Genomic DNA, 27219 nt, shown 5'->3' on the forward strand with positions numbered 1-27219 from the left:
TCTCTAACGGTCTGTAACATATCTTCTATCGAGTTATTATTAAATTTAATAAATGCCTCGTATTGGTTAAATTTTTCTGTAATTTGTGTGGTATGTTTTTTAAATAGTTCTCCAACAAAATCGATTAAACAGTCTTTTAGGTTTTGTAATCTATTTTCAAGTAATGCATTTAAAGATGGCTCACCTGGGTTTCCGTTGTTGTTTTCTTTGTTTTTAATTCCCTCTGTTGTTGATAGCTGTTTACTGCCTGCGGTTGTTTTCTGCGTTGGCTGTTTTCCGCCTGCGGTCGAAGGCGAAGTTCCTTTGTTATCTCTGCAATGGGGACACTTCCACTCGTCACGATTCTTGTTTGATTTTCGCTGCCAGGTAGTCTCGGACAATCCTGAACATAAAAAATGCATGTTTCTTTGGCAGTTCCTACATGTTACGTGGTTTTCTTCCCCCGTTAGGTCTTCTTGGCATTTGTAGCACTTCATACTTCTTGTTTGACGATCTTGCTGTATTTTCTAATATGGCGTCCTCCTTTGTTCTCTTTTCGCGTAGTTGACCAGCGTATACTTCGAACTTTGAATACTTATATTTTACTTATTACTTAACAGATACTTACAGTTTTAACATCTATATGTTCGTCTTGAAGAACGGAGTTCACTGATGTACTTTAAATTTTAATTCACAAGAAAAGATCTACATTGCAACTTAAAATATGGGAGCATCGAAATAGCGTGCTTGCGTCTGCTTGCTGCTAAAGCGCCCTCCATAATATATAATAATAATAATAATAATAATAATAATAATAATAATAATAATAATAATAATAATAGATATAAATATATCAGTCTCAAAACACGCTTAGTTAACAGTTCATTCGCACTAGATACACTCACTGTCCCTAAAAGCAAACTATTCCACACACTTACTGTTCTATTACTGTTCTGTGATAGAAAACCCTAGCTCTTACCCCTTTCATGACTATGAACAAACTTAACTTACATATTCTCCCGTGTTCTCTCCTGACCTTCCATATAACGAAACATTTCATCAGACGATATCCCATAACGCCCATTGAAAAGTTTATAGAACTCTATCATATCACCCTTCTTTCTCCTGTCTGTGATCCACGTAATCGCAATCTGTGTTCATAATTTAAATCTCATAATTTGGTTATAATCTTTGTAAATTTTCTTTGCACCGTTTTCACAGCCTCTTTATCCCTTTGGAAGCCGGGAGACCAAAACTGTTCACAATATTCTAGGTGCGGTCTTATCAAGGCTGTAAGAAGAGGCAAAATGGCTTCCTTATCGTTTCATGTCAAGGTTCGCTTTAACATCGCAATTATCCTCTGAGTTCTATTTGCAACTCTGCTATGTGACCATTGAACTTCAAATTACTATCCGCCATTACGTCTTGATCCCTGGCCTCATCAGTTTCTCGTAGATATTCCCGATAATATAATGTATCGCTGGAAATATCATCACGCAAAAGTGCATAGCTTCACACTTATTAACATTAAAATGACAGCCATTTTCGTTTGTCCAAATTTCCAGCCTATTTAAATAATTTTTAAAGGCTGGATAATCGACCTGCCTACCTTCATATCGTTGGCAAACAATTGCAAATCTCCTGTCAGACCCTTCCTAGTATCATTAATATATTGACCAACAATGGCACAAGAATTGAATCCTGAGGTACACCATTCGTCACCTTAAATCTTGTAGATTCACACATACCTATACCACATTCTGATATTTGTCTGTCAACTGTCCAAGATAAGGGATTATATTCCAATCCCATATTCACCCTTTTTTTTGCAACAGCCTTTCGTGTGGTATTCTATCAAATGCCTTAGAAAAATCCAGCATTATCATAGTGTATCAATTCCCTTTATCCAACTCGGACGTAATATTGTTATAAAATATGAGCAGATTGCAAAAACATGACCTTCCGTTAGCAAACCTTTGCAGTTACTTAAAGACTATAGCTTGTTTGTCAACCCATTTATGTATGCGAGTTCTTACCAACTTATCTAAAATCTTCACTACCACATTAGAGATACTGATAGGTCGGTAGTTAGACACATCAGGTTTTGCTCCACCCTTGTACAATGGAACTATCATACATTTCTATCATGATATCATACATATCATACAACAAGTTATACAAACATGTTGAAAGGCCTAGCCAATTCAACTGAACACCTTAAAATTCTTATCCAGGTTATGCAACAGTTCTTCAACCTCATTTTCATGCGCTTCTAACTCTTCATCCAATGTAGCAGCACTATGCGCCATGTTACATACAACTGGTTAATATATCTTAGCAAAGTGATCACTCATTAATTGAACAATCTCATTAGCTTCCGACACAGGAGTACCATCTGCATCCAATAAAGTTATTCTTCCACATTCATTCTTTCTTTTCCTTCTGGATAACGATAAAATTATTTTCGATTGCCTTTAACTTGCATAGCTAATTTCTTTTCATACCCCAATTTAGCTTTCCTTACAATAATAGCTACTTTTCTGGCCTGAGTTTTATATAGTTCATAACTCCTCTCACTCTTATTCTCAGGAAATTATTTCCACATCATCTTTTTCTTGGGGATCTCTTGCTTAATAAGGCTGCGTATCCATTTCACTTCCAACCTACTTATTCTTCGAACACTAGGGATACATTCATATACAGCCTCATTTAAGCAATTTTTCAAAGATTCCCCCTCCATTGCTGACATTTTTCCCATTCAGTAACTAATAGCTTTCCAGCTTTTTACTTCAGCATGTAACCTGTTCTAATCGGAGCATCAACACAATTAGATACTTCCCAAGAAAGCACAGCATAATCACTGTCACCAACTGGTAAAATAGCCATATTAACAGAGACCCCTTCTGACGCTATGAGCAAATCTAACACTCTTTGATCCAGAGTTCTTTCTTTCAGATTCTGTTTGAAAAAGTTGTCTCGCAACAATTCAATAAATTCCTTTTCATTCTTATCATGAGATTTCTCTTATATCTAATCAATATTTGGAAAATTAAGGTTGAATTAAGGAAATTTAAATGATCACTCGTTTAGTACCCATAACGCTAAATTGGAAATGCATTTCTTCTTCTCCTGCAGCAGAGATATCAGGTTTGTAGCAACACCCCCACCATATATTTCATTTTGTTACACTCCACTTCACACCAGAGAGCCTCAAAATTACCGCTACATAGGGCATTGCAATTATCATTCTTGCATTTCTTCTCTAATTGGACTTCAGTAATGTGATATCATTAATAGTACTTCACTGTCTCTCCAATCTCTCCTGTCATTTTTAAAATATTATACCAATTACACTCGATTCCGGCTAACATAATTGATTCTGATAGCCAGGTTTCACTAATGCGAACAAACTTCGTCGATCCTTTTGTTTCTGATGCTCCTGGCATTTGGGTATAGACATAGCAAATTACCCACTTGCCGATTCTTTTAATAAGATATGCAATATGTTTGGCCTATTTCCAGAAATTTCTCTTTTCCCCGCCCTAGAAATACTCAAAAGATCCGAATCCAAAGCATATATTTCCACCTCTTCACCATAACCATGCTCAAAGCCATTCACGTCTTTATCACGTGTACATACATAGTTGAACTTTCACCCATATTTTCCCATTCCTTCCTTTCTTGATGATCTAGTTTTCCTGACTCTCCGAATCAGGTCTCATCCCAATAAGTAATTTTTCCAGGCTCCTGATGCCAAATGAATTCAAGTGCAGGTCGTTCGTCTTATACAAGTCTTTTCTGCCATCTAAAACCGGGCATTCCTTTGGATGAATTTATGAATTTTATTCAGAAAGAAATCAAAAATAAATTAAATTGAATATATTTAGGATATAAATTAAAACAAAATAAAATTTGGAACTTAGATAGACAGAAGAAGTAGTCAATATTTTCTAGTTAGAAGTGCATCCGATAGAAAATAATAAACGTTAAGACAAACAGCCGGATTAACTCTGAAGTTGTTATATGGATGGCTACCTCCTAAGTCATTCCACATTATTCTTAAGAACACACTACTAACACAGACAAACCAATCAAACATTTTATTAAGCAAATCAAATCTCGGTCGTAGTTTAGTCCACAAACATTTCGTAATTCATTTCCGTTGGAATTCATTCTTCTGCGTCGGTTGAAACAAGTACGTCAAGTTAACATAATTAATGGAATAAGAACTTTTTATCTTTTCACGTAAATTATTGAGAAGAGTACAAAATATGCCATAAAATCCAATAAAAATGCAAATCGTAAGAACTTGGCCACTTTGAGAAACTTGATGTAAAAATTAAAAGAAAATTATCCTGCGAAGATTGAACTAACAGAATACATTCAGTATGCAACGTGCCGTGTACAAAAGTTTGTTAATTTATTTTCTAAACACGGCCTCCAAATTAATCTTTGCATTCTCTTTGTGCTGATAGAAGAAGGTAAGCTTAATTTCTCTACGAAAATTTTGAAGAGAGAGGACAACTAATCCTTCCCGGCGAGACTAAGTTAATTGATCAGCTATTTCGGACTCAAGCATATGCTTCTCCCTTCACTTTGCAATTAATCATAATTTGAAGTCAAAGCATGAAAACTGCTGTAGTGTTCTCTTGGGACTTTTCGTTGGATTTGACTAGGAAGAGTAGGGATTAGCTTTCTGGATAATATTTATGAAAGTATTGCTGACAGATATGAAATCTCGATAAAGCGCAAGGTTATTTTATTACATACCATGCTGAAATTGAAAAAAAAGTTCTTCCGACAGGATTTTAAACACAAAATCATTGCCAGATTTGCCCTCCTTATTAATAAACGATATATTTAATTAAAAATAATGTTTTTATAAAAATATTTTAAAGCAATTGTTTAGTTGTATTTTTCATATGACTATTCTTATTTTGTTCTTTATGTGTTATATTCATTCGAAATTTGCATATTTTCTGTTTAATATTATTGTCTCTCCTTGCATTTGGCAATAAGAAAACGGAAATATAGGAAAAGCCGTACAATTCCATATTATGTTTACGTTTCTTTATTTTATTTTTATTTTTTTTTACCGCGAAAAACGAAAATTTGTAATATATCATATGCAGAAAGCTAAGAATTACCATCAAATTTGGAAAAATCCATTATTAAACTGGAAGCAAGCATCAAAGGAAGTTTCTAACATGAAAAGAAAAAAATATATCAAGAAGGAATGAAAGAGTTACTGTAGAAAAGGCAAAACTCAATAAACAGGAAAGCTGCTTGTACGTTCGATTTTCTGAAACTTATAACATTTCAGTGTCTCAGAAACCTGTACTTCGGTACGTGGGACTAGGCCTCAGAGGAAATGGATCATAACTTTTCTTTCCTTTTCGCTCTTAATGGGAAATAAAAGTCCAATTACCTATCTGATCCGCCCGTAATCGAGTACTTCCCACATGGTGGTTTTATAAATGCCAGTTTCCTCTTCACTGCCAAGAAAGCTTCGACTTTTCTTGTTTGTAAGATTACGTATGAAAAATATTGCCAAGAGTATCTTCTTCATATAATAATACTTGTATATTTTCATTGGTTCTATAAAGGAGTTAACGCAACATTTCTTTCATGTTGGGATGTTATATATCACGTTTCTTCTAAAGCTAATATTTCCATCTACTACTTTTCTCTGTAGGTAAATATTTAAGGAATTCGCTTTTAAAAATTATTTTGGAAATTTTAGTATTAAAGTAATAAAGCATCTAGATGTTGCTAGCTCAGTAAGTAGACCTACTAAAATATAAAAGAATAATAACAAAATCTGAGTTTAAATATTTTGAGAAATCCATTTTTAAAAAAGGGAGTGACCGGCTAAATACTGTTAGCTTACTAATTATAACTAAAAAACTCGTAAAGAAATGTTATTACAAAAATATTACACAAAATTATATTTTAAATATTTACAAATTTTAGTTTGATATATAATTTTACATTATTATATTAAATATTAAATTACAAATGAATATTTAAATTCCAATTTAAATATTCATGTAATATTTAAATATTAAATAAAGAATATTAGCTGATCGCTTAGCTACTTTTTATTGTTTTAACGGCAGATTTTTCTTTGAAGAATTTATACGTACTGTTAGATGGGAACGTCATATTGATATTACCAAGAATCGTTTACATTTTTCAAAATATTTGTGGCAGTAATCCTTAAGAGAATTCGATTATTCGATTATTTATATTTTAATATTTCAGAAAAATTTTATTATTATTATTATTATTCATGCAGATCCATCGACGAAATGTTGCACCTTATAATACACTAAAACCCTTGGGTGTATCCTGCATCACTGATGCAAGATACAGCCAAAATAAAGAAATAAAAAAATGCATGAAATATAAATAAATTATTCAAACTTTTTGAAATTGCACTTTTTTTTTTTAAAAAAAAAATCTAGTATCAGATTTATGTTAACTTGGTATACAGAAGAAGAAGAGAGACTAAAACTGGGGGAAATGGTGCGAGGTTCATTGCTGGATTGATAATGGATAATTGCTTTCTGACTAGTCACTTTCACCAATTTTGAGGAGATTTTGAATCACATAAGCAAATTCACCTGAAGGTCTATCAAAGCAAAGCAATTAGATCTGTTATTAATAAGTCTAAATGCGTCACAAACGTGGCGCATTTAATCAGTCTAAATGCGCCAGGATTGTGTTGGATGATGACTCCCATGGATTATTTTTATCGAAATCGGAATATTGCGAGTATTAACAAATAATATTAAAGAGGAATAAGTAACCACACCAATAATATTATATATAGAGAGAATAAATAATAAAGCAGATACGCAGGTTGGAAAAATAGTAGAATATTCAAGGAATGATAAAGAGCAAACAATAGAAGAGGAATTGGATTTGGAAATTTTTGAACATATATTCTGATTGAAAATTTCGATTCAGAAATATCTGATTCCATAATTCCATTCGGAATGGATAAATATACCGTTTTCATTATGTATTTTCGAAGCGATCACTGGAAAAATAAAATAAAATAAAATTTTACATTCACTTTCTCTATAATTATCTGTTGTTTTATGTATTCATTATTTTTTCGATTTGTTTAATTTATTCGAACATACTGTGAAAAGTACGTTGGGGGCAGCATAGTATTATTCCTGTTTCCTAAATGCAAAATAACAAGCGAAAAGATATATGTATACAAGCGAATACATATATGTAATGTTGACTTAGTTTTACTCAAATCTGAATTAGCAATTGTTAGTTCAATTGCGGTTGATTTTTATCTGATTAATTCTTGGTATCAATTACAAGAATACGCTTATTTTAAATCCTTCATACATTCCTCTGTTTAAGAAAAAAATTATTCGGATGCTTAAAAAAGTTATGTTTGCTGTGTTATCTAAAAGCAACCTACTTCAGATGAGTGCATGGTTCCGTTTATGTACATGAATCGAAAAAGAAAACTGACACCAAAGAACGCTAATCTCGGATTATGTTTTATTTTAGTTTTTCTAGAAAAATAATAATAAAAAAAACGACTTCAAAAGAAAGATGATATCTGGATATTTTAAGCTGATTAAAGTAAATGCAATGTGGGTAGTAAAAAAGATGACTTTGATGGTTTAATGTAACATGAATAGAATCATTTTCTTATTTGAATCAACTCCCACGAAAAGCTTTAATCTTCAATCTACAGGGAAATCTTTATTTTCTGTAGATTACATACAAGTAAATAAATAAAAATCTTGTTCGAGAACGCATTTGGTCTTCGACAGGATATTAATTTATTCACTTGTTTTATTAATTTCATTGTCTTATTTTAAGCTCCTAATATAGTCTCACTTGCTATAATTAGACTATAATTCACAATAATAATAATAACCAGAATTACTAACAACTGAAGAAGAGAATATCTAGCATCTACAGAGTCTCCAAAATCTTCCTGTAATGCCGATTGGGTACGTTATTCATTCGAGCAATTAACAAGCAGAACAAGTTAGGTTGCAGGGCATGCAATATGCTAACAAAAGCCAGGTTACTTCCATAAATTTGGGGAAATTAGATGCGAATACGCGATCTGGAAATTTTGTTTCCTATAATAGAAGATCAGTGCTTCATGGAGAAGTCATTTTAATCTTTATGTCGAAAGACGATTAGACAGAAAAAAAATTTCAGTATTTTAGAGTTGGATGGCAGTTGAATGTAATTTGTGAAAAATATCTGTATATGCTGATTTGATCAGGAAAAAATCTACAAGGCCAGAATTGACAATATGATGAAGAAATGGAAATCGATAATCGATGGGTAGTAATGAACTCAAAATACTGTAAGTTCGGTCTAAATCATTGAGGGTCAGTAGTCGACTCTCCTTGAGAGAACTAGGTTACTTTATCGCTCCCATCCTAAGAATCAGCGTCTGAAGATGGATGCAGATAAGCTCACGTTTTTCAAACCCCCCCCCCCCACACACACACACATACAGGCCTATCTGGTTGGGCTAGTGGTGAGTGATTAGGGTCTGCTCTCTCCAAACAACCAACTAACAAGCTGCCGGTTCAAATCCGAACATAGGCATGCATGTTTGTGATTGGCTTTAGGTCTCTGATAAATTTCATCACCTTCTACTTTCATGCTTATTGGAGGCTTGAAGGGGCTTGAAAAATTCCAATTCTTGAAAAAAGTTCAAAAACTTGAGAAAAGTTCAATTCTATGTTTGGTCTCTAGAGCACGGTTCTGTATTACATAAGAAATAAATAAATATGCAAAAAAAATAAAAAAAATATATATGTATATGTATGTATGTAAACCGTTTTTTACCTTAGGCTTATTATAAGTTAAAGATACGAAGTGATTACATGCATTTTTGGAAATTATGGAGACAACTACCGTGTTTGAATAAAAACTTTAGTTTACTATTACTAAAATTTTACAATTCGATGTTTCGACCTTTATGTCAAGGTCATCTTCTGGAGCGTACAAATATACACAGGAAACAAGCTATACTACAATCATACTGGTTCGTTAAAGACACTGACTAACCGCTACCACAATTGTTGACCTGACCTCTGGTGGGAAAAAAAAATATTATACATCAACGCTAAAGTCCTATTATTTGTGTTGTCTACTATATACATATATTAACATCATTCCAGCCAGTTGGAGTGGAATGGTTTCTAATAATAGCAGATTGGCTAGAGTCCTGACTTGTGTTGAATCTTTCAAATTAGGTTGGCTGAATGTGTGCCATCCAGGTCCTTGGAATTTTCATACCATCTTTATTGTTGATATTTGGGTGGTTTATCAGGATTTCTCAGGATTCTTTAAAGTTTCTTTCGTACCATGTTTTTGTGCGGTGTAAGGAGCAGGTGCTTTTCCAGTTGATTTGGTGTAAGGTGTTGAGTGCGTGGTCTGAGAGGCCTGCTTCACCATAATGGTTATATTTAATGTGTCTAATGTGTTCTTTTTTGCGTATAGGGATTGTCCGTCCTGTTTCACCAATGTACGGTAAGTTACAGGTGCAGCGGATGCAATAGACTCCAGGATGTGCTAATGGGAGGAGAGGGTCCTTAGAGGAGCTGAATATGGTTTTAAGTTTAGTGAGTGGTTTAAAGGTGGCATTAAGGTTATAATGTTGTAGGATTCTGTTGATTTTTTCTGATAACCCTTTAATGTATGGGATGGCTATGGTTTTACTGTAGTCTAGATTCGTTTTTGTTGTGGTTTTATAGAGTATTTTATTGACAGTATTTTTGTTATAGCCATTGTTTATGAATGTGTCACTAATGATTTTTAGTTCTTGTTTCAGGGCCTGCTGGTTAGAGCAAATAGTTGTGGCTCTGTTTTTAAGGGTGTTTATGACTCCATATTTTTGTGCTGGGTGGTGATATGAATTCGCATGTATGTATTGGCCCGTGTGTGTCGGTTTTCGGTAGACCGTGAAGGATAGATTGCCTGAAGGAAGACGTGTATCTAGTGTGTCTAGGAACGGGAGCGAATTTTGGTTTTCGATTTCAATGGTAAATTGTATGCGTTCGTGTTGTTTGTTTAGGTGGCTGAGGAATGTGTTTAGCGTTTGTCGACCGTGCGGCCAGATCGCGAACACGTCGTCAACGTATCTGAACCAGATTGTCGGTCGAAGCGTGGCGGAATCAAGAGCCCTTTGCTCAAAGGTTTCCATGTAGAAGTTCGCGATTGGGGGGGATAATGGTGAGCCCATGGCCGTACCTTCCTTTTGTAGGTAGAATTTGTTTTGCCACACGAAGTAACCGGACTTTAGTACGTGGGCAAAGAGGGCCGTAATGTCGGGCGGAAATTTGTTCTGTAGTAGGAGAATTGTGTCATTAATGGGGACATTAGTGAAAAGGGTAGAAACGTCAAAACTGACTAATAAGTCGTCTTTGTCGAGTGTTATGTTTTTGATTATGTTTATAAAGTGTTGTGTGTTTTTTATGTAGGAGGGGGAATGACCTACCAACTCCTTCAGTGTTGCCGCTAATTTCTTGGCTAGGTGGTAATTGGGACTGTCTATTCCTTCCACTATTGGTCGAAGGGGCACATTTTGTTTGTGTATTTTCGGAACCCCATATATTCTGGGGGAGGCGTAGTGGGGTTTGAGTTTTTTAACTGTGTCTGGTGGCCATGAAGTGACAGACTTTAACTGTTTTTCTGTTTTGTCCTTTATCCTCTTTGTTGGGTTATAATTTACCATTTTATATGTCTTGTTATCGGCTACTAGTTGGTTCATTTGCAGTATGTATGTTGACCTGTCAAGGACAACAGTGGCACTGCCTTTATCAGCTTTCGTTATTATTATGTTTTGTTTGGCTTTTAACGATTTAATTGCTGCTAATTCTGTTTTAGTCAGGTTGTTCTGTATGGTTTTCTTGGTATTTAGGACATTACTGGTTTCTAGTCGTATTTTGTCTGCTATGTTGTTAGGTAGGGATCTGATGCCGCTTTCAATGTGGTAGATAAAATCTAAAAAAGAAAGGATACGAAGTGATTAATTTTATACTTGGTTTTAATCCTTTTCCCAGGGAAGCAGAACAAGTATAAAATTTCTTGGTATCTTTAACACACACACATATATATATTAGGATATTATATTTTTTATTAGGATTATGAGTAAAAAAAATTAGCATTCCAAAATTCTGTACTTTTATCTACATTTTTCTTCCGTATACACACACAAATGAACTTTCTTCGCTTACCTCAAACCATATCGGTAACTTCACTAATGAAAACACACTTTATTTTTCTGCTTCATTTGACAAATCTTGCTTGCACTGCATAAACATTTAAAGCTATAAGATCTTTGTATTCTTCTCTTTAATTTTGATTTGTCTGCATACCAATGAGGAACGAATAGCCGTGTGAATTTCAACCGCTTGTGAATGAAAGTGTTCAAAATACTACCAAAACAAAGACCTATAGTATTTCTCGAAAGAAAGATCTCGCTTCACTTCCCTTACATTTGATAAAATCCAGATCTCTAAAGAAATTGAGATTTCTGTGCTTACCCTGAGTTTTCCCCCTAATATTTTCTGGCATAAATAGAATTCAATCATATTTTAGTCTCCAAACTCTCGGTGTATTCTTTAACTGAAGACATTATTCCTGACCGGTACAATATATATACACCATAATATTTTAAATCCATCCAACCTTATAATATTCTTCTCACATTTGGGGGAGTGCACTAAAACCCCTTTTAAGAAAGCACGATGCTGTCCAGATAAGGGTAACCCGTTACTGAAGACATCTTTCTCATACAAATTCATCCTAATGTCTTTTTTATAATAGAAGTTTTGGTTTTTACGGTATATCTTTGCATAGATATTTTCACGGATAGTGTTCTGCTTAATTGTCACAATCATTCCTGCAATTTCTTGGAAGATTGTAATGAGTCGAGCAGGTCAAATCCTTTTACTTTTCCGCATGAAACCTACTGAACCACTTTCTCTTCATCTTTCATTCAACCTACTACTGTGTGGAAAATAGCCTCCTTCATATTCCTTTCGTCAAAGCTACAATCTTTGACCCGCGTTTGATTTAAAAATAAAAATTAAAAAAACGACCAAAATGTAATATCTCAACTTTGAAAATTCACCATTTGCTAAGCAACTACTATATATAATGTCCGCAAGGGTGCGTCAAGTAGTCAGTTACATATGTACAAAGATGATATATGACAGGAATTCAGTTAAACTCTAGCCATGTGGAAACAAGAATTAAATTAAGTAGCTCAGTATTTCTACTAAGAAATTATTAAATACGAACCAAAAGACGAATCTCTCAAGTGAAAATAATAAAGTGTATGTGAAGAGTGTTTACTGAAATGGTGTAGGGACTAACAATCACGGGTCAATTGAAAGAGAGTCCACATAAAACTGTAAAAGTTTCTCGAATTTGGCGACAATGTTTCACTAGAAGTATAAATAAAAGGAATTTAAGATAGTTTAATGTACTCAAATGTACGTTATTTAAGTTAGCGTGCATTTCCCAGCGCTTTGCAAATTACGATAAACTACAATGTCACATGGCTATAAATTAAGCACGATGCTAAGCGGGTCGACGGCATAATAACTTTTAACTCCTACTTAGCTGCGTTCTGAGAATAGAGACCATAGTTCAAGCGGAAATAGTTTATTTTAGTTTTACTTTAGACCACTCGAAAAGAAAATTTTAGGAACTCTAATGTGTTCGCAATACCAATTGAGAATTCGGTAGAAATAACATTCTGATGATGCTAACAAACGAATCGCAAGATGGACCTGTTAAAACAAATATCCAGAAAAAAATAGAGGGATAATTAAATAAAGTTTGAACTTTAATTCCCTGTCGAAAAAGGATATCCTCAAACGCCGTTATTTGCGGAGACACACTCACAAAGTGTGTGAAGCTGCTCTCTCTCTCTTTCTCTCTTAATTTAGAAATAAAGTACCCTGTTCACCAATAATTGAACTGGTAGATTTCTTCGAGCAGAAATCAAGGGAATTAAAAAAAACAGCAGAATGGTTCTTTCTTCTTGCAGCTGTTAATCAAGATAAAGTAAATCACTAGAGATCCTTCTTACTATTGTAAGTTACGAGTAAACGCGGGAGAATTCCATACCATTGCAAGAACATTGATTGTTCCTTCTGCCAATAGACCCAAGTGTGAATGGATAGGGGTAGAATGTGGTAAAAATAGCAGCGACACAAGATGGCAGTCTCCTAATATTTGTACGATTCTTATTTTTTGTCAGAAAAACATCATGGAATTTTCTTGGTCTTTTTCCCACAAACATGGTGGATAACTTGTCGAAAAGAGCAAGAATACTCTAGTTCTCATACGTTTCTCAAATAGTAATGAGAAAAGTACACATATTACAGAACTATTGTGTGCCATTGCGAACACTTCCTATGTCTGATAATGTTTGTCCCATTATTTAAACTAAAATAAGAAAAAGAACAACTAAGTTTCGCAACAGAATAAATGAATGAATGAAAATTTATACTGATTATGTTGTTTTTATCAGAAATAATATGCCAATGAGGTAATGTTTTTGCTTTATTAATTTTTATTATAATTGGGAAAAAACAAAAACGACTGCTTAATCTTTTTCATAGAATAGTCACTTACTCTGAGAAATATATGAGTAAAATTAATGATGAAGTTTCTGGAACAAATACTGGAATAAAAATTAATAATTTACTAATTTAATTTGTTAAATGCTGACGTTTCACCAACTCATCTTGTATTATGAAAGACGCTTTAAAGATGCCACCATTTAGCAAAGACTGAGAATAAACTTCGAAAACAAAGACAGTCTTGCATATGGAGGGTGACAGTGGCTCTCTCAGAGGTGATCTTCTGTGATTCACGCTGAAGGGAGTATAGCGAGCTGCGTCAAACTTTGTTTAGAATTACATCACCAGTTTTATTGCGATTAACGGGGTTATGAACATGAGCCGTTTCAATTCTATCCGCTTTGTTTGAACAAAAAAGGTTGCAACAAAAAAGCACAACATATTTTGGATGAACACCATTTCATCAGGTGGAAGAAAGTCAGGCTAATACATAGATTCTGATTCAAATTGCAAAGACTCTTCCATGAAGTTTTTCATGTTCTACCGTTTAAATGCAGTAGACCTGATGGTATAATTCTACAAAAATTTGCGCGCACCAACTGTACTTCCATTAGCAGTAATCAACAAAGTACACAACGTAGAGCGACATTTTCATCCTCCAAACACATGAACATGAATGTCCATGTTCTGTAGCTTCTTTCATTCGCAGCCTTCGCTCAATGTGTGTCCTTAAAGTGATAATGCAGATTGAGCTGTAGAAATGTCAGCATGTAAATAATTAACCAGCGAACCCACGTTCAGATGAAAAAAAAAAAAAAAAAAAAAACCTTATAAAGATTTTTCTCGTCCTAGAAAGGATTCGAAAACAGGTTTTATTCCAACCAAAGGGCACCATTGCTAACTACGTTCACTATTTGAGGTAAGTTCTTGCATTAAAGCGAATGTCGCAGCAATTAAAATAACTTTTAATGAAGACATTGGTATTAAATTCACATTTGAGAAATGTGCTAATTCTTGATTAAGTCATTACATATAAATGTGACCGGTTTGGATGTTGCCTTCGTACATATACACAGAACAGAGAGTTGAAATGATAAAAAAATAAAGTTTAAATCCGGTTGATCAAATTATACTTTGAACTTCAAGTTATGTTTTCCCACAATAATTTATTTTATCCTTTTTCTCTCTCTGTCTCGATAATCCCAGCAACGAACAAAATTTTTTTTGATAATCGTTAAGTGTATGTCAAGTGCGCATTTACAGCGCAGTCGTGAGGACGTCGGATATTTGCTTCTTATTCTACAAAAAGAAGCGGCTGAGAATCCGTTCCGGGCAACGAAAACCTTATAAGGACTTTTGGATGACTTTCGGTGTCATAAGGGGGGGGGGGGTAACCTTTTTTTCCTCCGGGAAACTCGAGTATTTTATCCTGCGAACAGGAAATAACGGCTGGAGATTGCACGCAATTAACAGATGTATTCTAGCCTCATAATCTTCATCTCTTTGGTCCTAATTATAAATAAACAAATTCGAATTATTTTCATTTTTATGTGATACATAAATCGATCTGTATATGCCTGGAAATATCAAATTCGATTTTTTTCAGCACATCTATTTATAAAATTGGTAAAAAACGACCCACTTATAGTTTTGTGTACAGGAGTGTGGTAATTATTTTCCTTTCTAATTTGTTTTTACTCATTTTAAAAATATTTTCATTAAAAGTAAGTTGGAGTTAGTTAAACATGCATAACTAACAGATAGATACACTCCGATCATGACGTCGCACTTAATAACAAATCACAATTAACGCAAATAGAACACATGAATATATAGATTGAAAAATTATTTTATTTAAATTATTGTAGAATTTTACTGTGCTTTTATTTTATAATGAAAAAAAATAATAAAAGTTAAAAATAAGATAAATAAAAAGTTAAATTGAACATAATAAATAACGTTGAACAAACCTGATAAGAATTCTAAATTAAAAGAAAAAAGCTTTGTTATTTCGTGTAGTATTAACTAACACAGAAACGGCATGCTTCTTGCCCTGGTTATAAGATTTATACTCCTCCTGGTTTGTTTATGACTCCAGTATTCCGATTACGTTCTCCACTGGAGGAACATAATGAGACTACTGTGATTGTAGTTTGTCTGTTTTTCTTCAAATAAAACACAAAGCATATATATTTCAAAAAAAAAAAAAAAAAAAAAGAGAAAGAAATAAAGAAAAGGATAATGACAATACTTTTTCATCCACGCGCTTAGATTTTTTAAGTACAGTAGTCTTTTATTATCTTGTGGAAAAAAACCAGAAAATACTAAAGCTTGGCACATGCAAGTATGCATTAGTAAAAGGTTAAAACTTCTTTCCCTTTGCTTTCGAAATGGCATCGGCTATTACAAAGTAGCGTGTTATTATGTGGCCTCGAAGGAGAGGTCAATAGGGTTCGTAAACTTAAGATGTGTTATAAAAAGAAGTTAAACACGGTATTCAAGCAGGTCACATTTTTCAGTTAGAATGATGCAGTACCAAGGCAACTTACAAGGGCGAATAAACACTTAGTAATAATATCTAAAAATTTAGTTTAATAGTGCATATATTTGTTGCTGTCTTAGAATATTTTACCTGCTTATTACTAAAAATATTTTATATTAGAGAAGGAATAAGAATTAGTCACCGAAGTTAAAGCATTCGCAAGTATTTACTCCTATTATATCACAAAATTAGGTTTTAAATATTGAGAATAAATTAAAATCTACAACCTGATTATCATTAAAACAAATGCTGAACATATTATGATAACAAACCACAAAGCAAGCTTAAGTTCAAAGCATAAAAATGCCATACAGAAAATCAGAATATTCTCTTTGATAATAACTGAAAGAAAAAAGTCTTTGGTGTCCCTTTCATAACTGATATGAGCATTATGTTAAGGGATTATATTTCCCCCAACAAGCACCTTAGAGGATTTAAAGAAAGCAGGGAATCGTCTGATTAGTTTCTGTAGAGGGTAAAATATTAGATCAAAAATTATTTTGTGATGTAAATAAACAATTGCTAATTTTATGGAAAAATTTTATATTACTTAATATTTTAACATTACCCTAATAATATTTCAAATTAACCTAATTATTTTTAATAACTTCATTTATTAACAAGTTGAGTTAGTGAATTCTGAAATGTACCTTGTACTGTGTGTAATCGATTCATGATCTTCCAGTCCGCTCGGTTAGCCGAATGGCTATGCGCTTCGCAACCATATGCCTATGAAAGTGTGTCCTGGGTTCGATTCCCGTCGTTGACGTGAGGAGCTTAGAATCTTTCTCAGACATAGCCAAGTTAGCCGGTCTTAGGTGTGGACTGCAGGGGTTTTTCTCGCCAGTTTATCTGGGTTTTTTCCTCCCGCAAGCAGGCAAACCGGGTACGCCTTGAAAGGGCTTAGAATAGCTCCGTAATAGGCCAATAGGTCTAAAAGGAAAAAGGAGAAGATGATCTTTCCCTGAGTTTTCCAAGAACATCAATGTTGATCCCTAATATCTACAAATGTAGTTAAATTAGTACAGCATTTTCTGATATAAAGTGAAATCTTTTACTTCGGTTTCATTGCAGAGCACATGGAGATATTGGATTTCGTCGATATTTGTTCAGGTGACGAAATTCGCGGAGTGCAGTAAAAGCATTGCAATTGTGTAGGTAGAACAGCTTCACGAGCAGAGCACGCTTAGGCAAGGTTAGTACCATCACTGTGGACGGTATTAACAACCAGAAGGAAGGGGAAAAAAACCATGTCTATCCTTTTAAACAAACCCTCATAGCACCTGTCGAGTTGCAAATTTCACGTATTTCGTGCTCACAACTCCCCTGGTGGTGGATTTTGGAATTACTTTTTTTTTTTTGTGGATATCGCACAAGGTATTCCTGCAAAGATTCGCTGCATTGGGATCACTGGGTGGCGCTTCCCAAGGCCTTAAACATGGATACTTTAATTTTCATCAACCTGTATTTCCATAATTCCTTCAATAGTTTCTAGAAATTTGACGAATAAAAGTCAATATACATCACGTTTGCAAACAGAAAGATTCATATTATTTAATCTGTCTTAAATATATGTCATATAATTATATCAAACTTATCGTGATCATTAGATGAAATTGATAGCTTTAAACATTACTCAACACGTTCACACAAAACTCCATTTTGAAATATAACTTTGATATTTTGTCAGTTGATAACTTTAAAATTATGCATTAAAATCTTATTTATGATTATTATACAAAATAAAGAACGATGCTATTTCTATTCATATCGATAGCTGATGTACTTATTAGCAAAATTTATCTGTCGGAACTGTTATTACGATAGGCAAATATATTTACATATGCATGTAAATACTTGTACATATTTACAGTTTTCCCTGCTGAATAAATATTGCCAGGAAATGAAAATAGCATAAAATTAAAATGAAATAAAATTGAAACAACAACAACATATTTAAATTTTAAGATAGTGCGGGTGACACTGAACACACACAGAGAGAGAGAGAGAGAGAAAGAGAGAGGAAAGGAAACTGGAGTTATATTGCGAAAATGAGAAGCCACACCGCCTACTGGCATTTCTATTTTTGGTAAATTATTATTTAAATTTTGATGCTACTTCATACATTATGGATACCAGCTATCGAGTGCTAACTATTATGCATTGGTGATGGCGAATGAAGAGATCTCACTAATGAGGAAATATTCCCCTTCAGGAATAATTAGCGTTTGGATTTCATTTTTGGCTTTATATAATCCGTGATCGACTGGACTTAGAAGAACTCTGATGATTAGAATAACACGAAAACTTTGATATTTATAATAAAATCATGGCTGATATGTGATAAACCCGATATGTGTTTAGTATGTTAATATTAAGACAAACGCTGAACATATTATTATAATATACTACAAAGTAAGCTTCACAGACCACAAGGTCTTCGCCCCTTAAGGTCAAACAGGGTTAAGAAAATAGGTTTAACAATTCAAGAAGAGAAGAATCGATTTCTTGAGTCACTTAACTTTAGATAGCAACCAAAGTTAATTTATTCTAGCATAAGTGGAATAAGAAATAACATAGAAATTGACAAATAGAAATACTGGAAATAATATTATAATAATAGTCACTGAATTAGGGTATTTAGCAGGATAAAATAAAGAGATACAGAAATTAAAGTTTGAAAAGATTATACTTAAAGAATAAATAAAATGGTTAGTTAGATAGATAGATAGATTGAGAGAGACACAGACAGAGAGAGAGAGAGAGAGAGAGAAAAGAGTATTGTAGAATTATCCAGTACAGTGTCTGATTTAGTTTTAATATTAGTTAAATATGCGTTAGATATGCGTTAGTAAATATATTAGCTCCATTACTGGAGCTAATATATTTACTAACGCATATCTATTAATACTAACAAGAACGAGTATGCAGATATATTTATACGTAGGCCAAAGAACTGAGAATGCATTATAGTGTTAATTTATTTTATCCATTATCTGTTAATAAATAATAAAAGCCTTTATTATATTAATTAAGTACAGTTAGCCTACTCTCCATTCTTCCAGTACCACACAGATCTATGCCATCCTTGCATTTCCATCTCAGTAGAAATTTCTGAAGAATCTCCTCATTCGATGCGATTAAATTATAAAAGTTAGGGATTAGGGCATATATAAAGAGCAACATCTTAAACTCTTAAACTTGAATTCCAACGAATTCAAAATTGTCAACGAATATTTGGATTTAATTAATTTATTTGACTGACTATAATAAATAATGACGTCGCCATCTACAATTTCCATGGTAGCATTAGAGAAGATGATTTGAACATTACGACTTGTATGTGGATTAATAATCAGTTATTAATGCATAATAATACAAAATGTAAATGTAGATATTAAAATTGCACATATGCCATTCATATTTAATGTTGATGCATCACAACTGAAATCTCTAAGGCAGTTGACGGAGATATTACGAAGCATTCCTTTCTCTCACTCCTTCATTAATTTATAGATAAATGTAATAAAATTCCGGAAGAAAATCTATGGATATTGACTAAAATGAAGTTAGAAGCTTTTGTTGTATCTCGTGCAAGCGAAAGTTTTTCTCATTACAAAGAGTGACTTACACTGTAATGGATGTCAGCGCCTAACCTTTCTTCTGATGAGTTGAGTTGGTAAAGTACTGAACTATATAAGGTTATTTGCTAAATTATAGGAATGTCGATTGAATTAAAATGAGTATTTCCTGCTCATAAACTGAGTTGTCACTTGGAACCAATTTAACCAATTAACAAGCAGTTATTCAAGTTCGAAATGTATAAAACATACAACGGAAATGAAACTTACAGTACTTTTTGCCATATATCAACTCCATAACGGCGAACAATCAGATCTTCCAAGGCACAGTGGATAAAACCGTACTGCAAAGATAATGAAAAAATAATCAATATGTCTTTGGAGAAACTGTTTTGAAACTTCCGTACCTTAAGATAAAATAAGATAAGATAAAATCATAATAGATAATGATATGTTTGTGTTATTTTTTATACCACTGTGTTTGATGTAGAATTGGTCGAACAAAGACCAGTTTTCGATTTCACAATGTTTGACCACAAAGAGTGGTCGAACATTGTGAAAAACTCACTATTTAAAATACGAGTACGAAATAATCTTATCAGCAATATTTATCTGTCGGAACTGTTATTACGATAGGCAAATATTACTTCAGTAAGCATAAAGTTTCTTTTTTTTTTGGAACGATTACTAAGGTTGTTTAAAATTTAAAAATACATTTGGTATATTTAAGGCTGCCTATTCCATACAATTTTCAGGTAATATAAGAAGTTATTTTAAAGGTAATATTCCGGACAACATATGTATCAGAGAAGAGCAACATTAGATCCTTCTTGAATAGTTTCAGAATGATAAGGTTGAAATCAATGATTTTATTTGCCTTAACAAAAAGCTGACAAGTCAGATTTAATTTTAAACACATTAAATTGTAAGAATACTCCCATGCATTACACTGTCGCTTTAAAGAAGAATGAATTCAGAGTGGTATTAGTATACTTTTTTTTTACATTAGTTTTACATTTTATTTATTTATTTTAAAGGCCCCTTATGCTAACATGGTATCTCTCTTCGTTTGTATCTCTCTCTATATATATGGTATTTACATCTTTAAATATGTCGATATCTATTTTTCTATAAATGCAATGTTGGCTGGAGGATTAAATATAGTCATTACGACAATGAACTTACCATAATAACTTCATTGTCGTGCTGACTATGAAGTTATTATGATTAGAAAATTCTGTGATGAATTGCATTCTTAATCCTAAAAAGCTGTTAGATCCGATGAAGAAATTATGATCATTTCAGTAATAATTCATACGAAGATGCTATATCAGAACATTACACTAGATTTGCTTAGAGGTGCCATTTTGTTGTCAGTTTTTCCATAATTCCTACTCGAATACTCTCAAAATAAGTGGTTATCATAAGGTCTTTAATTAAAAATGTTTTAATTAAAGAACGCGATCTTTAATTAAAAACAGATTGAATCCACTCTAGGACTGGAGAAACATGTATAAAAGCTTTTGCAGTGATGGAATCCAGACATGCACTCAGTTACGAGACATATGCTTTCCTCATATCCGTAGTGGCAATAGCATAGTCATGTATTTAACAAAAATAACTAACTCTAAGATTTAGGTCGTAATAATTATCTAATTAAACTAACCTACTAATTTCGCCACATATGCTAGTTGCTTCGTCTTGGTTAGGAAGAACAAAGAAATATACAATAAGCGGTAAATATTAATTATACATGACTGAAAACCTAATATGCAGGAACCATTACACAAAAATAACAGTAAATACAGAAACACGCAGAAGCTGGCTCGGGTCAGTCACTGTTTAGAAGGTGCACGATAGTTTGCAGAAAAATTAAAGTCTGATGTGTTGAAAGTTCTAATAAGTGACTTCCAAATGTCACACAAATTCATTCCTTGGTTTTTGTGAATAGATTACCATCGTTGAATATTTGATGTTGCGGACTCTGAAGTTGTCTTTATGTAAGGCATATAGCTCTTGTCCTATTCAATACTATGGTGAGTGTTGGAGAAATGGAATGCCGAGCATAAGCTGCCTTATTTGTTGTTATTCACGTTTCCAATATGCTCCTTTTGCCTTATTTCTAAAATTTTAGATGCTTGCCCTGTGTAAATATATACAATACACACTATCTAGACTCAATATTTTTGATAGAATGGGAAAATCTAGTTATAAATAACAATCTGGCCTTGCAATAGGAAACCTCTATTTTCTCCATGTATGGACTTGTTCATGGGAAACTGAAAAAGATGTCTTGTTATCAACAAATCCTAAACCATCACTTTGGTGGATAATACGTATATGAAGAACTATATATCAACAAATTTCACCTTTAACAAAATCCAGGATGTGTGTTAAATATCTCTTTAGAAAATATCTTTCGGAGAAAGTTTGCCAATACAAAGGGTGGAAACTGAGACTCAGTAGCGAAGTGGCGCAGGAGTAGAGAATAATATTCTTTGTACCATTTTATTAGAATATTCATTACTGACCAATAGTTGAAGAAGAGAATATAATTCTTTTAGTGTTCCTTCATCTCTTATAGAGATAGCCCCCTCCTTTTCAGCAAATGTACAATATCTTTTGTGCAACGAAGAGAAATGTAGATAACGACCTGTTTGAGTAGGCTTACGGTATACGTTAAGAGAGAGAGAGAGAGAGATGCCTCCTTCTGCTTTTTTTTTTCGAAATTAGAACGTCTAGGAAAGTACTTTTCCTTCATTTTCAAGTTCTAAAGTGAATTTGATTTTATGGTGAAGGAGTTAACAGATGAAAGAAAATCGTGTAACTCAGCCACACTGTGTTTCCATATTATAAATATATCATCTGCGTATCTCCACCAAAGTAATGGTTTAGGATTTGTAGATAAAAATGTCTTGTTTAAAGTTTTCATGAATGAATAAGTCAATACATGGAAGAGATGGAGGGTTTCCCATTGCAAAACTAGATAGTTGTTTGTAGATTTTCCCATTCCATCGGAAAAAATTTGAGTTCACACAGCGTCTGAATAGTTGGGCGATGTCAGGAGGGAACAGATAAACTATAAGTGCCATCACTTAACCTACGGGAACATTTGTGAACAACAACATCCAGACTAAATAGGACGTCCATTGGTAAGATAGAAATTTCTCCTTTTTTTTACAAAGTGGTGCGAATTTTTGGTAAAATCTAAGATCTAAATATAGCTGCCTAGTTGAATAATTAGGTTATACCAACATTTTGTTTGAAGTAAACATCTATTTGATAATGATAAACATTCAGCCTTCCAAATCACACAATATTCAGGATTCCTATTTCTAAATGATTATTTTTTAAAAAAAAATCACGAAATTATAAAGTTATTTCTAATTTATATTTAGTGAAAAATTCCTGCAGAAATAGCATTTACAAATACTCAAATCTACTAATAATTACATTCGTTAAAGTTGGCAGTAGAATGCACAATCTCCATCCTGAAAATTCTAAACTAATTTCTTGTCCAATAATGATTTCTTGATTCTCCTACGCTCTTTCTTGATTCACTTATCTAATAGATCCTCCTACTCTAAAGTGACTTTCCATCTACATTATGACCTCAAAATGGAGCACATCTTTCATTCTATTTTGGAACCTCGTAAAGTGCACAAACCAATTTTCTCTTACCTAATCATCTACGACAGCTAACCTACATGAATGAAAATGTTCTCTGCTGGCAGAATATTCATGCACTTAAGAAATGATAACGGAATTAAAATACGGCATTTTACCTCTATCAGACTCACGTTTATCTCTTATGGCTAGAACAAGTTTTATTAATTTTTTTAAAGACAAAATGTTTCCTTTTTTAAAAAAAGTAATTTATGCTGTATAGATATTCGTAAGATCTTAATGAAACGAATATTCGTTAACTGGGATAATTTTATTTGAAAAGTCTCTTAATGCATCAATAGCTTTATGTACTTTCTCAAACTGCTAAATTATCAGTCAAGTAACTTTATCTTACTTTGCGCTTTTAAGGGAATATAAGTAACCTATTTTTACAACGTTTAAGTGCTGTAAGCACTGTTAATGTAGCAATAAGAAAATTAATTCTATTCAGGTTACATAAAAGTCATTTACTTTAATTTCAGCTAAAAGCATATAAAAGGTTTTATGCGTAGCGAATATATTGATGATAAATATAATCGTAACTCCATTAGGTTATACATCGAAGTTAAGCTTTCCTATATATTCTCATGTTTTAACTACAACCAGATTTCATGCGCTCTTTGTAAAAACAAATCCATTCAGGAATATCAAAGTAAAGAATGATATCTGCAAAGCTAAATCAAATGATTAACTCACTGTATTGAAGTAAGTCCTAAAAACTTTGGGGTTTAGGTTTGAAAATTCCCATTATTAACTTAACCATTGACGTCGGCACTGCTTTTAGAAGAATTCTTTTCTTCTAAAAGCAGTGCCGGCGTTAGATCGTTCCATTATTACTAATGAATTTTCATTTCTGATTCAAAAATCTGCTGTTTCGCCTTCAAAACTTCTGTTTTTAATTTATTCGCCACCAGTCTTACAACGCAGGAGTATTTCTACAATCTACAGTCGATGTGCTTTACTGGCTTTCTGTCAAATGATTTGATACGAATTTGAGAGCGACTTTAGTTTCCCCTTCTTAAAACGTTCAGATAAAATTCTCAAAATAAATATGCAGTTAAGATGTTTGCTTCTTCATTTGCGATTTTATAGCATGTTTTGTGTCGAGCTTCTTCCAACAGGCTATTGACGATATGTCAACGGCAGATGTTGATGGCCCGATACCTCTTAGATTGTTTTTAAATGCTTATCCAAGCAGAGCATTGAAATATCACGATGGGCATTCCGATGTTCAGGGTATTGAAATACCAATCGTCACACTGCCCTACGATCTACTGTACTATATTAAAATTTTCATATAATTCATCATGAATCTCAATTGGAGTTTTAACTTGTATGGTTTCAATGTTCGTGTAGGAACAGTGAAATTTTCAATGTTCGTGCTCATTGCATGATGTGCGACAGATTAGTGTTCACTTTTGAAGTTTTATTTCGCGGAACACTAGGAATAGAAAAACACAAAAAGCTTGCACAGGGCGTTTTTACTCAGAGTTTTCAGTTTACTCAGATTCTACAACTTTAGGTAATGAACACCCTCTGTCCAAAAAAAAGATACCGAACTTTTAGAAAATATACGAAACTAGTAGCGCCACCAGTTGTATCTTTTTGTTGTCGAAAGCAGCAACCTTTATTAGTGTTGTGTCAACTGTTTATATGACATTTGCTTCATTAGAAACCGAGTTATAGTACCAAGAGTGACAGCGTGTTTTGACGAACGGTCGGAAAATGAGTTTCAAATAGAGAGCTACGATTGACGTTTGTGTTAAACTTGGTAAACGTTTTACCGAAACGCATCAAATGCTTCACAAAGCATACGGTGATGAATGCTTATACCGTACTCAAGTTTACTAGTGGTTTAAGCGATTTCAAAGTAGTCGTGAGACGCTTGAGTAAGACGAAAAGCCGGGCCGTCCAAAAACTGGACTGAGAGACATCCATAAAGTGCGTGATTTCATCAAAGGAAACGCGAAATCGTCCGGAAGACGGATTGAAGATGAATTGGGGATTCGAAAATGAACTGCGCACAACATTTTGACCGAGAGTTTGGGCCTTCGTAAATTGAATTCGCGATTTATTCCCCACAAGTTGACCGACGAAAAATGTATCGAATTAAACACTGCAAGGACCTCATTAAAACCGCTCGTAAGGACTCAAACTTCCTTGAGACGATCGTTACTGGTGGCGAAACGTGGAGTTTTAAGTATGAACCCGAAACAAAGCGCCAGAATGCTGAGTGGAGACCACCAGAAGAGGAGCATCTGAAAAAAAGTCCATTGGAGAAGTCAAAAGTAAAGAAAATGCTGATTTTTTTCTATTTCAATTCCGATTCCAAGGGCTTTATCCACAAATAATTCGTTCCGCCTGGCCAAACGGTCAATGGTGGGTTTTATCTCGAAGTTTTGAAGCGATTGAAAGCGAGAATTCGTCGTGTTCAAGATGAATATCGTGACGACCGACCGTTCGTCAAAACACACTGTCACTCTTGGCACTATAACTCGGTTTCTAATGAAACAAATGTCATAAATGTATTTCTGGTTTGGTAGTGAAGATTTTAGAGAAGTTAGTAAGAAACTCGCATACAGAAATGGTTAGACAATCATTCTATACTCTGCAGGGAACAGCATGGGTTTACTAAAGGAAAGTCATGTTTTAGCAATTTGCTCATATTTTATAACAATGTTACGGCCGAGTTGGATAAAGGAAATGGATACACTATGATAATGTTGGATTTTTTTAAGGCATTTGATAAGATACCACACGAGAGACTGTTGCGTAAACTGGAGAATATGGGATTGGTACACATAATCTGTTGACTTGGATCAGGGGATGGTTAACAGACAGATATCAAAAAGTGGTATACAGTGGATGTGAATCTGCCAGATATAAGGTAACCAGTGGTATACCTCAGGGTTCAGTCCTTGGGCCATTATTGTTCAATCTATACATTAATGACTTCAAGCAAGGTCTACCATCAGATTTGCAATTGTTTGCTGATGATGCGAAGATAGGCAGGACAATCAGGTATGCTACTGATATTCAGCACTTACAAAATTATTTGAATAGACTGAAAATCTGGGTAAATGAATATGGCTATCAGTTTAATGTTAGGAAGTGTAAAGTTATGCACTTTGGCGTGATTAGAGTTCCAGCGGCATATTATATTAGCAGGGTTATGCTACAAGAAACTGAAAAGGCAAGGGATCTTGGTGTGTTGGTGGATAAGAATTTAAAGTTCAAAGGTCACATAGCAGAGTTGCAAATACAACTCATTACTTACTTATCCTTACATTTAAGGATAAGTAAGTAATTTTCCCACTTGGATTACTGTATGCAGATTTGGTCTCCTGGGTTTCAAGGGAATAAAGAAGCTGTGGAAAGGATGCAAAGAAGAGTTACAAAGATTATATCCGGATTATGGGATTTAGATTATGAGGACAGATTGCGAGTATGTGGATTACAGGCTCTGGTTAACAGGAGGAAGAGGGGGGGGGGTGATATGATAGAGGTCTATAAACTTTTAAATGAGAGTTATAGAATTTCAAATGATGAAATGTTTCGTTATATGGAAGGCTGGGAGAGAACACGGGGACATCCATGGAAGTTAAGATTGTTCTCATTCAAGAAAGGGGTAAGGGCTAGGTGTTTCTCTCAGAGAGCAGTGAGTAAGTGAGTGGAATAATTTGCCCTTAGGGGTAGTGAGTGCATCTAGTGTAAATGAATTTAACGGAAGGTATGATAGCTGGGTTGGGTAATTTACAGCCTCCCTGGAGGGCTCAGATAATAATAATAATAATAATAATAATAATAATAAACAGTTTACCAACACTAATGAAGGTTGCCGCTTTCG

At 33.7% G+C, this 27219-nt stretch overlaps 1 protein-coding gene across 1 annotated transcript in view; it reads right to left on the reverse strand.

The window, feature by feature from the left end:
* The window catches only part of LOC150104166 (guanylate cyclase soluble subunit beta-1-like), a 195476-nt gene that overhangs the window by 148169 nt on the left and 20088 nt on the right, over positions 1 to 27219 (reverse strand). Inside the window, exon 2 of the mRNA XM_090396787.1 lies at positions 19977 to 20050. Within this exon, the coding sequence (XP_090252913.1) occupies positions 19977 to 20050 (74 nt within the window). The remainder of the gene's footprint in view (positions 1 to 19976; positions 20051 to 27219) is intronic.

The sequence above is a fragment of the Typopeltis vanoorti genome, chromosome 8 (genome assembly GCF_054136105.1).
Source record: "Typopeltis vanoorti isolate ZY-2024b chromosome 8, IOZ_Tvanoo_1.0, whole genome shotgun sequence".
Taxonomy (NCBI): domain Eukaryota; kingdom Metazoa; phylum Arthropoda; class Arachnida; order Uropygi; family Thelyphonidae; genus Typopeltis; species Typopeltis vanoorti.